The sequence below is a fragment of the Haliotis rubra genome, unplaced genomic scaffold, assembly GCF_003918875.1.
Source record: "Haliotis rubra isolate DU_JTF1 unplaced genomic scaffold, ASM391887v1 Scf1172, whole genome shotgun sequence".
Classification (NCBI taxonomy): Eukaryota; Metazoa; Mollusca; class Gastropoda; order Lepetellida; family Haliotidae; genus Haliotis; species Haliotis rubra.
In genome coordinates, this window is record NW_025765084.1 from 27,885 (window position 1) to 44,346 (window position 16,462).

Below are 16,462 nucleotides of genomic sequence, written 5' to 3' on the forward strand. Positions count from 1 at the left end.
GACTGTTTGATCACTTCCTTAGTTTAAGTTTTCTTCATTCTCATACAATGAATCCATTGGTTTCTTGAACAAATCTGCTTTTTGTAATGTTGTTTACGGTCTTTAAACTCTGTCTTCAATGCAATGACATATGTCTTGACGGATATCTCGATGTATTTGTCTTGGGCACTGTTTGATAACTTCCTTTGTTTCTGTTTGCTTCATTCTCATTCAATGACTCCATTGTTTTCTTGAATTCTTTTTCGTAATGTTGTATACGGTCGCTATAATCTGTCTTCAATTCAGTCAACTGATGATATATGTCTTGACGGATATCCCGATGTATTTGTCGCTGTTTGATAATTTTTTTTTCTTTCTTTAACATATTTGAACTTGTTCAGCTTGTTGAACTCTCGATGTACAATATGTGACTGTTTCATATATAAAATGCTATTGTCATACCATGACGCAATTGTTTTTCTTGAAGAAATTTGCTTGTAGCAAAGTTGTGTACGGCCATTATTCTCTGTCTTCAATACAGTCAGTTGATGATGTGTCTTGTTTATAACCCACAACACGACCAACCATAGTGATGCTTTCTCGGTGTTAAATTACGGCGTATTACGGCCCAGCAAACACAATGTCCATTTTCCTGCTGTAAATAAAAAAACGCAAGTCAATTCAGATAAAGACTATGGTCGTGAGGAAAATACCTCGCCTTGATCATCCAACTCACTACAGTTTTCCTTTTAAATAACAAAACTTTCAATGAAGAAACATGTGAGTAGTGGTATTGGCATGCCAAGCAATTTCAGACTTGTACAGTTTTTCATGTTAATTACACAACTGTCAATGCAAATATATGCAGGGGTATAGGTATGTCTAGTAGTTTCAGATTGGTATCTTCTTTTATTTAAGTTTTCTTTTAAACAACAAAAACTGTCAATAAAAATATAATTAAATAGGGGTATTGATATGTCTAGTAGTGTCAGATTTGTAGCTGATCTACTCCAGGCATTAATATTCCTCCCTCTGACTGTGGATACCGATATAGCCACATACACACATAACGCCAGATTCTATGTGACACTGTATGTGTACGGTGAATCATGGCAGTCAACACGTTACATTCAGCCACATTGTATACATGTATGTGCAACACAGGATACACTTCCACACGATGAAAGGAGCACTGATGAATATAGATAGAATTGTCAGGTCTCAGGAAAGTGCACATCCACTGACAATAAGTGATGTGTTTGTGTAAATTCTGTTTGTAGCGGTTGGAAATAACCAACCTGGTTTAGACAGGAAAGTTGTGTTATCAGTGTTATTTCCTGTCAATACGAGGTCTACTCGGCTGTATTACCGGCGGTAGAGATTCACACATGATCCCACAACAATTCAGCTTTATTTGTTTGGTGTAACCCATCGAGTACACATTATGTCAATATCTATGTACCTGTTGTCGCTCTGTTGTACCGTGTAAGAGACGACTAACAGGATCGGGTGGTCAGGCTCGCTGACTTGGTTGACACGTGTCATCGGTTCCCGATTGCGTAGATCGATGCTCATGCTGTTTATCACTGGATTGTCTGGTCCAGACGCGATTATTTAGAAACCGCCGCCATATAGCTGGACCGCTGAGTGCGGCGTAAAACTAAACTCACTCACTCACTGTTGTACCGTCATACATTTGTCCCCTCGCTGTTCAATCCCTGAAGCAGCATCGTAAATATTTAATCGGAAGTGAGTTGTTCTCCTTGATTCAATGAAGTTCGAATGATGATGTGAAATATTGATAAAATAGACAAATAACAACATAGGGGAAAAACCCGAACAAAATGAGTGAAGCATGGGTGGCACGGTGACAGCCGTGTTGAACCACACATCTGACTCTGCCATATTCGAGAGCTAGGATAACAGGAAGGGCTTATTTGCAATTTAACATAACAGCTTTGTGATTGAATAACACATACATAAAGCACAATGTGCAGCCAGCAGGTAGACATGCTCTATTTAGGTCTTGTGAACAAAACACTGCACACAAACAGGCCTGTATTGCCTACCCGCACTGTCACAGCATATCACGTCCTGGTGTGGTGTCCATGATGAGTGTACCTGTATATCTCACTTGATATATATTTGATCACACACTCACTCGGGCGACAGAATTCACACATTCCATATATTTAGGCATCTATATATATTTCATATCCCCAAATCACGGGTTAATATCTTTTATATGACGAGGCTAGTTGCCTGTGAATAAAACACACACTGTCATTTTTACTATATTATTATATGTAGCTTTATTTAGCTTCTACGACCACACAACTCAAACAGGTTCTGTGTTGCCTACCCGAGCAGTCACTTGAAACAGTTCCTGGTGTGGTGTTACAGGCGGGACTGTGTCTCCATGATGGCTGTGTCTGTACGTCTGGGCTGAGTATTGGATATGAATTTATGACCATGGGCAGTTTGGTTATTCACAAGGTAAGTTAACGTGACGGTCGTACCTATACGTATGACCCGTTAGGGTTAGAAACTACCGAGTTCATAAAATCGAATCTGTACTTGCGCAGATTTTACCTCAACGTGCCCACACATATTTTAATGTCATCCGTCGGTATTGTGGACGTCAGTTGCATCTTATTGTGATGTTGGCTTGAAATAACGTTACACTGGTGTTTCATGTAGATTCCCACATGAAGTATATTTTACAATATATTGTATTCAAAAGTGAACACTACCGTTAACCCCGCGATCGGGTGGGCAGGCTCGCTGACTCGGTTTACACATGTTATCGTATCCAAAATATGTAGGTCGAAGCTCATGCTGTTGATTACTGGATTGTCCAGTCCAGACTCGATTATTTACAGACCGTCGCCATATAGCTGAAATATTGCTGACTGCGTCGTAAAACTAAACTCGCTCACTCACTGAGTTAAAGTTAATTTCTAAGAGACATAGGACACCGCCTTCATTGCCAGTACTTTAAATAACTACCATGTCATTGTACGTTTCCACATCAAATGACTGTACTTACGTAAATTTCATAAGAATGACTCGATACTTACCTTTTGTCGGTTACTATATATCACGTCGATGTCTGCCATGTTGTCCTTACTTACATGGATATATCCTGAAGTGCACGAAGTCGCTGTCGTTTGGAATATTTAAATAATTCCTGGCTGGTGTTTGTCAACTTGATCATTATGTTTCTATTTTACTATCCTCAGGTGTCACCCTCTCGCCGTTCCAATGAGATAAGAACATCACTGGTGGCAATGTCGTTGTTGGCTGGAGTATTTTCTTGTGCAGGTGATGGGGTGTCAGGTAAGTGTCTGAAATATGGGTGAAGCACAATGGGTTCCACTTGTTGTGGTCAAGTGATCATACTGTACAAGAATTTAAGATGTTACAATAAGGTCAAACAATATATATGTTCCAGTATCTGTCTGTCTGACAAGCTACCCGCAAACTGAAGGAGTCGATGTTTCATTGTCCTGTACAACCACAGAGAGGGGAAACTTTATAAGTGCCATCTGGTACAGAAACAATGTTGAAATGTTCACGACAAGCAGTGATGCCGACGTATCTACTTCCATACTCAACCCAACCACCACATTCAATGAGTCCCGCGCTGTGGCAGGACGTGTCACTGTCAGCTCCTCCCCCCTACAACACAACGTGACACTCAGGATCAACTCTACTCTCGACCAGGACTCTGTGTGGAAGTGCAGGAGTGGGAGTCGTTTCAGCAATAACGTCACTGTGGAGATTACAGAAAACACTGGAGGTACAAGCGAAATAATACTTAACACCATAACGTGAGAAGACCTTTAGAAATAGTATGTACTCTTAAAATAGATTCTGTTTGATTCATTTCCCGCCGTATGACACTCGTTTTTTCTTAACGTCGTTCTCAGCAATAAAACATGTGTATGTAAACGGATCGTAAAGGATCGATTATGGACGAGGAAAATCGGGGTTTAATAGTAAGATCATGTGACACGGCTTTAGGGTTCAATGACATGTGCAAAGCCCAGAAAGAGTTTGAAGACAAAGTCGAGAAATATTCTTTTAGGAACGTTAGGATATGCCCTGTTTTTCGGAGACCTTGCACAGGCTCTTGTCAAAGGCGCTGGCATCGTTGGATTCAATGCCTCAGGGAAGTTACAGGATGCTTTATGGTAGACAGGTTGACTTTATTTCCCGATTTGATTACTCAAAATTGTTCTGGGATGCAATTCGAGTTTTGACTTCCAGTTGAGTTCATGGCCCCGTTCCACAAGCAATCGTAGTGTTTCGACTGTGGTAACTTAAAGTATAGAAGATTTGACCTGTATCATTCCAATTGATTCCATATTTGATTTGTTTGCTTTGTTGCTTTGGGTAGTGGCAGGAGAAGTTGAAGTCTTGGTTGTAGTCGTAGTCATAGACGTTGCCGTAGCGGTTATACTAGTAGGAGTGCACCAATTCTCACAGAGAATGCCCAATTTGAAAGACACAAATCGTAAAATAACATACACAATATTTCTGTCACTTGTTGTTGCTGTTTTACTGAAGAAAGTGTCACGAACTAAAATCAGAAATTGTAGCACTCAAAGCGAGCTTGTAAAACTTCCATCACATCTCATACAATACCACCCTGCACGATCGTTGTAATCTACGTGACTGTTCTTTATGATGGCTGCATAACACATTGAAGGGAGATATCATTCACAAAGTTCAGTCGTTAATCCCAAAGTTGTGTTTCGTTAAGGAAACAGCATTACATATAACATCCTCTCCACTCAGTTGAGTTTCCTATCATTATAACAATAAAGTTGATCAAGTCAAAGCTCTTGACAATATAACTTTATGTTATATTGTTAGATGCAGTTCTTTACGCAAAAGGAGTCGACAAAAAGAATCGACATCTGAGAGGTAATATCATGAACTTCACTGACAATACAACAGCATTTATGAAAGGTAATATTATTGATCAGGTTGTGAATGAATGCCTTTGTAACGTTGATTACAGATTTGCACAAAAACACTTGTTCACATGAATAACATTCATTCCTTCTTTCTCCCTATTCCCTTGTCTGTAATCTCGCTGGATCTCGGCATGCGTCTTGCTCATTGTCAGAATTCAACAATGATATTTTTGTAATCTACGTTACCAAACTGTAATCTACGTTACCTTACAAACTATTTCATTGGGCGTAATAATCGTCCTCATATAGACTGATTTTACAACAACTTACCATATATGAAAGTCATTATTGTTACTTGATTAGCAATAGATAAAATATTCATAACAGCTACCGGAACATGTGATACTTATGAAGGTATCACTTTATTCATTGCAATCTACGTTACCATACTTTGAGGATCGAGTACAAAACTGAGGTGAAAGATATATTGCAGTTTTCTTAAGAGATCGAAATATCATACGTTTAGGGTCAATATCAATATGTCTAAAAATATATGTGATATTAACAGAACTGATATAAGCTTTACGGAATACAACTTTTGTCAAACTTTTGAAATGATGGCTAACCACACCCAAATATAGTGATTATTTCCAAATGCTTCTACCGAAGAAATTCTCAACAGTAGAACAATTGTTTTGAAATATTGTGAAACTATATCCCTATAATAAAGTTAATTAACAAGCATTCTTACCTGTTTCACAGGGAATTTCCCGAATAAAGATGAAGTTTCCCTTCCAAATTTGAATTTCGTGAAATTTCACTGAAGTGCTGCGATCACGTGACAGCAACCGGTGGCAACTGTTGTAGGTTATCAAATTATATGCCTGGGTTCTCTGACAATGCTACGAAGCGAAATCTTCTATCTCCAGTAATATTTTGTAAGATTCCATATCAGGTGGTAACGTAGATTTCATAATGTAGATTACTTTCACTGTTTGCAAACTACCATGATCTTGACTGGAAGCATATTGCACTCCCTTTTCGGTTTTATTACTCTATGAAAACACAAAGCATTCATTCTAATCACTTTTATAGGTAGCTATTATTCATGTTTCCATACAGTAATGGTAACCTAGCTTTCATGCTTAACACAACTACTAATATTCTTTGTATACGGTTTTATATGGTACGATGTGTTCCAAGATGACACTTTTTCTACATATAATATATCCAGTAAAAACTTGAGAGCTTTCAAAACTAATGTTTGTCAATATGTATGCTTTTTACACTGCAACTTACGTTCGGTAACGTGGATTACCGCTATTGTGGCGACATATTTCGTAGTGTCACATTTGTTTTGTTTATTATGATAATCCCTTCATTTTTTCATAGGTTTTACATTCATGTACGTACAGCCTATGGGAAGTGATTTTAAACGTCTATGATGGTAAACATACTAATTGTATCCATTTGTTTAAACACTACAGCTTTGCCGACACCAAGAATGAATAAATTGTGATACATGTTTTGATTGTTACAAACAAAATAGTGATTTCCAGTTGATTTCTACGAATTATGCCATGTTTACTTGGTAGTGCTGGATGCGTATTTGACTTTAATTCGTGTTTATTCGTCTGCTAAACAAGTACAAATCAAAACGACAGAAGAAATAGGTAATTGGGCATTCTCTCTGAGAATTGGTGAGTGGTAGTACTGTTCGTCGTCGCAGTGGAAGTGGTGGTAGTAGTAGCAGTAGTAGATGTGGTGGAGGTGTTCGTTGTAGAAGTAGTAGCATTCATCGTCTTAACGGTAGTAGTATAAGTAGTTGCAATCGCAGTAGTAGTGTGTGAATGAGTTTGTAGCAATATTCCAGCAATATCACCGAAGGGACACCAGAAATTGGCTTTACAAAAGGTGCATGTGTGGGGAATCGAACCCGGGTCTTCGGCGTGACGAGCGAACGCTTTAACCACTAGGCTACCCTACCGCCCCACAGTAGTAGAATAGTAGTTGTAGCTGTAGAAGTAGTTGTGGTAGGAGTAGTAGAAGTAGTAGTAGTAGTAGTAGTAGAAGTAGTAGTTGTAATAGTAGAAGTAGTAGTAGTAGTAGTAGTAGTAGTAGAAGTAGTAGTAGTAGGAGGAGTAGTAGCAGTAGTAAATGTAGTAGAAGTAGTAGTAGTAGTAAGAGTAGTAGTAGTAGTAGTAGTAGTAGTAGTAGTAGTAGTAGTAGTAGTAGTAGGAGTAGTGAGTGAGTGAGTGAGTGAGTTAAGATTTTAAGTCACATCGGCAATATTTCAGCCATTTCGTGACTACAAACAAGCTATAATTTTACAATAAATAAAGGTAAATTATAAAAAAATCTGTCAGCGAAAGACAGTTAAAACTACTTGGTTGTCACAGATTTCAACTTAAAACTAATACTTAACACTAAAACATTTTAACATTTCAACAGTCGAGAGCGCCACAGAGTCCAGCTCTGCGATCTATAGTACAACACTGACGACTGGAGTACGACATACAGGTGTGTTTGTTTAGACAATCTTTTGCAACGTATTATGCGTCTTTCACTGACCACTTAACTCTCTGCAGTGTCATGGCCAATTGCGCTCCTTTGATTGATTTGAACTCAAGCATAAGCAATATATAATCATACACCTGTCATAACATTTATGTGATTTGATTCTATCTATGTTTTGATTGTTACAAACAAAATAGTGATTTCCAGTTGATTTCTACGAATTATACCATGTTTACTTGGTAGTGCTGGATGCGCATTTGACTTTTATTCGTGTTTATTCGTCTGCTAAACAAGTACAAATCAAAACGACAGAAGAAATAGGTAATTGGGAATTCTCTCTGAGAATTGATGAGTGGTAGTACTGTTCGTCGTCGCAGTGGTAGTGGTGGTAGTAGTAGCAGTCGTAGATGTGGTGGTGGTGTTCGTTGTAGAAGTAGTAGCATTCATCGTCTTTAACGGTAGTAGTATAAGTAGTTGCAATCGCAGTAGTAGTGTGTGAATGAGTTTGTAGCAATATTCCAGCAAAATCTCCGAAGGGACACCAGAAATTGGCTTTACAAAAGGTGCATGTGTGGGGAATCGAACCCGGGTCTTCGGCGTGACGAGCGAACGCTTTAACCACTAGGCTACCCTACCGCCCCACAGTAGTAGAATAGTAGTTGTAGCTGTAGAAGTAGTTGTGGTAGGAGTAGTAGAAGTAGTAGTAGTAGTAGTAGTAGTAGAAGTAGTAGTAGTAGTAGAAGTAGTAGTAGTAGTAGTAGTAGTAGTAGTAGTAGTAGTAGTAGTAGTAGTAGTAGAAGTAGTAGAAGTAGTAGTGGGAGTAGTAGCAGTAGTAAATGTAGTAGCAGTAGTAGACTGACTGACTGACTGAGTTTGGTTTTACGCCGCTTTTAACAATATTCCAGCAACATCACGGCGAGGGACACCAGAAATAGGTTTCACACAATGTACCCATGTGGGGATTCGAACCCGGGTCTTCGGCGTGACGAGACAACGCTTTAACCACTAGGCTACCCCACCGCCCCAGCAGTAGTAGAAGTAGTAGTAGTAGTAAGAGTAGTAGTAGTAGTAGTAGTAGTAGTAGAAGTAGTAGTAGTAGTAGTAGGAGTAGTGAGTGAGTGAGTGAGTGAGTGAGTGAGTTAAGATTTTAAGTCACATCGGCAATATTTCAGCCATTTCGTGACTACAAACAAGTTATAATTTTACAATAAATAAAGGTAAATTATAAGAAAAAAAAAAAAAATTGTCAGCGAAAGACAGTAAAACTACTTGGTTGTCACAGATTTCAACTTAAAACTAATACTTAACACTAAAACATTTTAACATTTCAACAGTCGAGAGCGCCACAGATTCCAACTCTGCGATCTATAGTACAACATTGACGACTGGAGTACGACATACAGGTGTGTTTGTTTAGACAATCCTTTGCAACGTATTATGCGTCTTTCACTGACCACTTAACTCTCTACAGTGTCATGGCCAATTGTGCTCCTTTGATTGATTTGAACTCAAGCATAAGCAATATATAATCATACACCTGTCATATCGTATGTGATTTGATTTTATCACACTTAGATAATATCAATCGTACGGATACCGAAGCGTAGTAGGGCCACGGTGAAAAAAAATGTTGGTCTAACTATCTCCTTCGTAGTACTTAATATATCCTACGTAGGACTTCGTATCTCCTACGTAGGAGTTAGAATCTCCTACGTAGGATTTAGTATCTCCTACGTAGGACATAGTCTCTCCTACGTAGGACTTAGTATCTCCTACGTAGGACTTACTATCTCCTACGTAGGACATAGTATCTCCTACGTAGGACTTACTATCTCCTACGTAGGACATAGTTTCTCACCTACGTAGGACTTAGTATCTCCTACGTAGGATTTACTATCTCCTACGTAGGTCTTAGTATCTCCTACGTAGGAGTTAGTATCTCTTAAGTGGGTATCCCCTACGTAGGACTTAGTATCTCCTACGTAGGACATAGTATCTCCTACGTAGTACTTAATATTTCCTGTAGGAAATGATCGATATACGTGTATATGGATTAATCTGAAACGGTCGACTTAAAGCCCCCACACACACACAATCTCCTGTTTCACTGTTTCAGTCACTGTAAGAGTCTACAGTCATTCGTTTCATTCACTATTAGAGTCTACAGTTATGTGTTTCATTTACTGTTAGAGTCTACTATCATGTGTTTCAATTTACTATTAGAGTCTACTGTTTCCTTCACCATTAGAGTCATGTGTTCAACTAATTGTTGCACATTAGTACTGTGTTGGACCGACTGTTATACTTTACTGCCTTGCGTTCAGTTTGCTCTACGATTATGCGTTGCAGTTAGTTCACTGTTATATGTTGCACTTTGTTACACTTTACTATTATGCATTGGATATTTCAGAGGTCGTTGCACATGAATCATAATCTGCGTGTACAGACGTGTCTTAGACTATCGGTGGCAATCTATGTGTACGTATCCCCTTATATTTATACAAATAACTATAATGACAATTCTTTGCCTTTTTGAATTTCGTATTGTTTTACGCAGCACTCAACACTTGTCAGCCCCAGTCAAGTCAACCTGTAAACAATTACGAATAAAACCGCAAACGAGCGTTGCATCCGATCCAACCTAGCCCCATCAAGACAAGCAACAACTTGCGGAGGTCGTGTTATAACCCGAGTTTCATATCACAACCTCACCCAAACCATCCCACCCACCTCTGTGTGTGTGTGTGTGTGTTTGTGTGTGTGAATAGATGTATGTATGATAGATTAAACATAACCATACCCAAACCTCCATAGCTGCAATTAGAACAGGGTCCACGTCACCCTAACGTAATATACACACAATAACACTGTATAGTAACACTGCGTTAGTGTCATGAATATTCACTGACTCACATTTCGACTATCTAACGTCCTGCATAGCCAAACATTTCTCAACTAAATAACCATCCTTAAAAAGGAAATATTAAGTACTACGTAGGATATATTATGCCCTACGTAGGAGATAGTAAGTCCTACGTAGGATATACTAAGTCCTACGTAGGAGATACTAAGTTCTACGTAGGGGATACTAAGTTCTACCTAGGATACACTAAGTCCTACGTAGGAGATACTAAGTCCTACGTAGGAGATACTAAGTCCTACGTAGGAGATACTAAGTCCTACGTAGGAGATAGTTAATCTACGTAGGAGATACTAAGTCCTACGTAGGAAACATTAAGTCCTACGTAGGAGATAGTGAGCCCCAAATGAGGTGAGCTTCCGTACAACCGCGCAGTATTGTTTGATTTAGTGAATTCAAAATTAGTGTGGCACTCACACACTACGACTTTATACATACAGAATTCTATAGTGAAATACTTACTCCTGTATGTCTCAAGGTTCCATCACGACAGTTTCGATGACATCGGCCCAGACGGAGTCTATAAAACGTAGGTATCAACTATAAAGTAATGCAGTCTGTATAATCCGATCGAGACATCCCGTATACAAGGCTTTGGGAATCAATGAAATATTGTTATCGTAGAATGACTACAATGATTTATTGATCAATGGCATAAATCGTGATTAACTTGCTTTTCGTATGAATTTTCGTCACGAAATAAACAAGGGTCATCGTACTTTCTGTCACTTATACAGGTGAAATTATCTACGCTGTCGCTGGCTCCGTGGGTGGTGTGGTGGTCGTCGTTGTCATCATCTTCGTTGTACTATTGTGCACACTATGCAGAAGAAGAGGTAAATATTAATAATAAATTATAAAATGCACACCAACATTCTTCTACTCCATATTTTATATAAGGCTCATAGCTTTTTGGTGAAATCTAAGCGCAATCCCACCTCAACTCACTCATTGGCGATGTGTGTATGAACTGAACACAATCAAGATTGCATCTTTAATTGTTAATTTTTTTCCAGAAAATGCAAAGGAAGAAAAACACGGGTAAGTGATTGTTGTTATATTTCTCGACACTAACCTGAATGCATAGTATTACCTATATGTGGTAGTTGGAATCAGCAACGTCAAGCAAGACACGGTGGTGACCTATTCGTAAACATGAATCAAGCTAGATACGGTATAGGACGCTTGCTCCATCTTTGTCTCTGTAAAAGATTTGAGTGAGTGCGTGAGTGATTTTCGTTTCATGCCGCTTTTAGCAATATTCCAGCAACATGACGGCGGGGGACACCAGAAATGGGCTTCACACATTTTACCAATGTAGGGAATCGAATCCGGGTTTTCGGCGTGACTTGCTTTAACTACACTGTAACTACTAGGCTACCCCACAGCCCCTTAAAGGATTAGAGACGAAACAGGACAATCGTGTCTCTGCATGGGTCTGTGATAGGTGCCACCTTTGGCAAAGGAAACGCCCACCTGTCGCGAATGAACGAGTATCATTCATTAACAGTGATACATAAACACATGCTTCTGATACAGTCAGAATGGTAAACACATTTAAAGACATATTGCCATATCCCATACATCCACGGTATTACAACTGGACCTTTTTGCTTTTTGACCGAGATAACATATTTGTGATTATTCTGTTCCTTGAATATTCCAGCAAAGAAGGGAGATTCAATGAGGATTCTAAAAGAGAGACGGTCGGTATGATTATTTTTTATCAGAACCATTTATGAGTCAATACATACTTTATATCTAGATTTATTTCTCAATGATATTGTTTCGTAAATTTATTTATGATCTGGCAAATCTCAATAGACTATTAGTGCATTTGTTCTCTCTTCAAGTGATGGAAGATAACGATCTCTACAGACAATATGCCGACAAGGGTGTCGACGGAAGTGAACACCAGGTGTCAACAGAGAAACAAGAGGTGCCAGGTAGGCTACAGTGTGTAATGTTGAAGTGTTTTATATAGAGATCCATTACAGTAACATGTTTGTGTAGGGAGGTGGGGATAGCCTAGTGGTTAAAGCGTTCGCTCGTCACGCCTTAGACCCAGGTTCGATTCCCCACATCGGACACAATGTGTGAAGCCCATTCCCGGTGTCCACCGCTGTGATATTACTGGAATATTCACTCAATGTTTTTGTATCGATATTTTGTACATGACGTCACTATCGCGTATGATAAAGTTACGTGTCACCCACGTTATTTGACAGTATGGTAAAGCAATTATATAGTGTATTTATATGCATGAAAAATGTTAGTCTGTTTGAAATTCGAATAATTCAATAATAATTACATCAGCACCTGCGTATATAACATGATTATGTATTGCAATGTATTTTTAAAACACACAATCATACAGTCTAAGACTGATCCAAGCCATATGTTTATTCCTATATTCCGTATATTTCCTATGTTCAGTGATGGAAGATAATGTCGTGTACCACGGATTTGTGAAAACTGAAAGTCAGAAACCCGCAGAGAAGCAGCAGGTGCCAGGTTAGTTATACCTTGTGATGGATTTCCTTTGATAAGATGTGGCTAGTGACAATGTTTATCTACATTACCTGTGATTGGATTACCCGGTAACTATGTACGTAACCCCGCCCCCGTTCATGGCCCTGGACTGGCATTTCAACATGACAACGCTACAACCATATTGTAGTTAGCAACTTCTCCTGTAACGCCTGTGATGATGTCATGACAGTTCCCGAGATTTGAACCCGATCGAACACGTCTGGGAAGAGATTGGAGACGAGTGATAGCAGATTAGTCAACCTTTCAAGACCTTGGGCAAGCCCTCGTTGACGAATCCGCCATCCCATAAGGACGGCTACGGCCGTTGTAGGGGTCACACTAAGTCTTGTTTTTGACTGCTTCTGTTTAAGAGTTCGCGTTGGAGGATGGGACAATCATGTGCAGTTCGTTTCTACTGTTACATGGATGAAAGCAGTGTGATACACTTCTGTATTCACACAATGCACTTATTCGTGTGTGTGTATGTGTGTGTGCGTGTGCGTATGCTTGCGTGCGTGTGCCAACTATGATAGTATCACCCACAACATTTGTATGTACAGTAACTGTTTTATTTTACTCTGACGTGTTTTCTCATCAACATAGACGAAATAACAATATTTGAATATATGCCTAAGATGCATTCGGAGACGAGAACTAAAATGACCTTTGTTCTCCATTTAAGACGTGTATACAAAGGTCAACAAGGTGAAGAAAAGCAACAATGCAACAGAAGTACAGATCACTCTGAGTATTGAAGACCTGTATGCAAAACCCAACAAACCAGCAAACGGAAGGAGTAAACGTAAGCCCACACATAAAATATGTTCTCAAGTGTCATCTGTATTGATAAATATTTATCAACAAGGTTGTACACAAAATAGTTTGCACAGCATAAAAACTGCTCACGTCAGAGTAATTTAACCTATACCATGGCATTGCAAATCTCCTAGCCATTTATGTAACATTGAGTACAAATCTTACAACAGAAGTGACAATCTCCCATCAATCATGTAACATTATCATACCAAAAGACGTTAAAATGTGGTACCTGTTGTTCCCTGCCTTCGTTTAGCATTACCATGGAATGGTCGGCTCGGAGTATAATGTGTCTGAGTTGGGTAATCATGCCTAACTGCGGAATGGTGTCTCAGTGAGCTAGCACTATAAAACCAGCTTACGTCTGGGCTCGTACAAGCAATACCTCACCTCACCTCACCTCACCTCACCTCACCTCACCTCACCTCACCTCACCTCACCTCACCTCACCTCACCTCACCTCACCTCACCTCACCTCACCTCACCTCACCTCACCTCACCTCACCTCACCTCACCTCACCTCACCTCACCTCACCTCACCTCACCTCACCTCACCTCACCTCACCTCACCTCACCTCACCTCACCTCACCTCACCTCACCTCACCACCTCACCTCACCTCACCTCACCTCACCTCACCTCACCTCACCTCACCTCACCTCACCTCACCTCACCTCACTCCTCACCTCACCTCACCTCACCTCACCTCACCTCACCTCACCTCACCTCACCTCACCTCACCTCCCACCTCACCTCACCTCACCTCACCACCTCACCTCACCTCACCTCACCTCACCTCACCTCACCTCACCTCACCTCACCTCACCTCACCTCACCTCACCATTGAGTACTAGTCCTACCCTGACACAGACAATCTGTTATGTTAGATGTATCGGCATGATAAATACCTTAAAATGTGAGCAGGCGCAGAAGCGAGGGACACACCCTATGATTGTCAGGATGGAGGATAATGTTAGCTATACCTACGGTCTATGGCAAAACGTATTTGTTGACGTGTCTATGACGTTTTCACCACAGTAGCACTGAAGTATGGCATCATCGTAGCCATGGTGACAGGGTACAGCACATCCTACCAAGGTTTGCTGAGACCCAACTGCTTATTCTTTCAGCGTCATCCTAAGTGTCATCCTACCAGAACATGGACGTCAGCACCCCAGACTGACCGACACACGTCATCAGAAGCAGTGGTCGTTGTGGACTTCCAATCCAGCGATGCTGCAAGGGAATCTTCCATATGATACGCCGTCATTACACCAACACCAACGTGAAATATACACACAGTCATACATCTTAATGCACCCTTATGTATTGTCACTAAAACCCAAGTTATTCAAGCTGTATGACGGTTTCCTGTGAGGACATCCAGTGATGTATTGAGATCAGCGATTTGCCCCTGATACCATGACGCTCACATTTGTAGGCTCACACGACCCAAGTCGCTTGGGATGTATTTCAACAGGAATGTTTTTGTTGAGTACAATCTGATACAGTTTACTAACATGTTATGATGATTTTGTTATTACTCACTGTTTCACTTTGCATCATTGTTGTGAATGCTGTATATCCCCATAGAATGACTTTTGCCATTTTCTCCCCAAAATGCACAGTGAGAAATGACCGTCTCAAACTCACAATAAGCGGAGAATAGAATGGACTAACTTAAAACATACCCTAATTCATGAAATACTATTAGATACATCGGGGAACAGAAATGAACCAAGCATTGTTGAGTATGAAAGGAAAAACATGATTTTGGAACAGAGGTTAGGGGAGCGAATAGATGTAAATAAGTTACTATCGTGTCTCTATTACACTTATGATATTTTTTGTATTAAAATCATTGTGTAGTAAAACTATATGTAAGCCTGTAAAAGGCTCTTCTGTGCCTGTTATGGTTTCAAGAAAGCCACTGACTTTGTGTGAAGGGTACCAATTCACGTACATATCTTTTAGAGTCATCATTAGATGTTTGCCAAGGTTGCATTCTGAATCCCTTGTTATTTACTTTCGTTATTGATGAATTGGTTAAACTGTGATCAGTGAATATTTGTCATTGAGCACATCAATATACTGCTAAATTTGTTTGCTGATGATTTCCATATAAAGTGTCAACTCTACAAAAACAATTGATTATTTTAGAAATGTTTCGTAACACATTACAACCACACTTTACCATGGGTGAGTCTAAGCTAATGTATTTGAATAATGCTTGTTTCGTTTGTATACATGAAAAACGGGTCTTCTGTTATAAACTGACGGGCAAAAGTTAGTATAACGTTTTCAATTTGGTTTGGGGAAATTGAGCATGTCTAAATTCCAATGAAACATCCAAAGCAAACATTGTCAAAGTCACGAGAATATTGCAGAATGGTAGTGATGTCAGTAGATGTAGCACGAGAAAAAGGTATAACATGTAATCTTTGAAAATCACGAACATGCACGTGCACCACACACTGCCAGAGAGACTCGCTACTTTCTGCAACAGAACAATGTTGACGTCCTGCCCTGGCCAGCGTGCTCACCGGATATGAACCCGATCAAGCACCTCTGGGATCATCTGGACAGGAAGATCAGAGGTCGGCAACAAGTTCCACAGAACAGGCAACAGCTAGAGCAAGCACTCAGAGAGGAATGGAACCGCATTCCCAATGACGTCATTCGACGTTTGACGACGTCAATGAGGAGACGTGTGAGGGCATGCATTGACGCAGCAGGGGGTCACACACGATACTAATGTGCACAAGATCCTGTAT

The 16,462-nt window shown here is 39.9% G+C and overlaps 1 protein-coding gene across 1 annotated transcript in view; it reads left to right on the forward strand.

Annotated features, from left to right (window-relative positions):
• Window positions 1–16,462, forward strand: part of LOC124258335 — a 58,082-nt gene that overhangs the window by 18,950 nt on the left and 22,670 nt on the right. Inside the window, exons 5-6 of the mRNA XM_046692429.1 lie at window positions 7,356–7,424; window positions 8,756–8,824. Coding sequence (XP_046548385.1) covers window positions 7,356–7,424; window positions 8,756–8,824 — 138 coding nt within the window. The remainder of the gene's footprint in view (window positions 1–7,355; window positions 7,425–8,755; window positions 8,825–16,462) is intronic.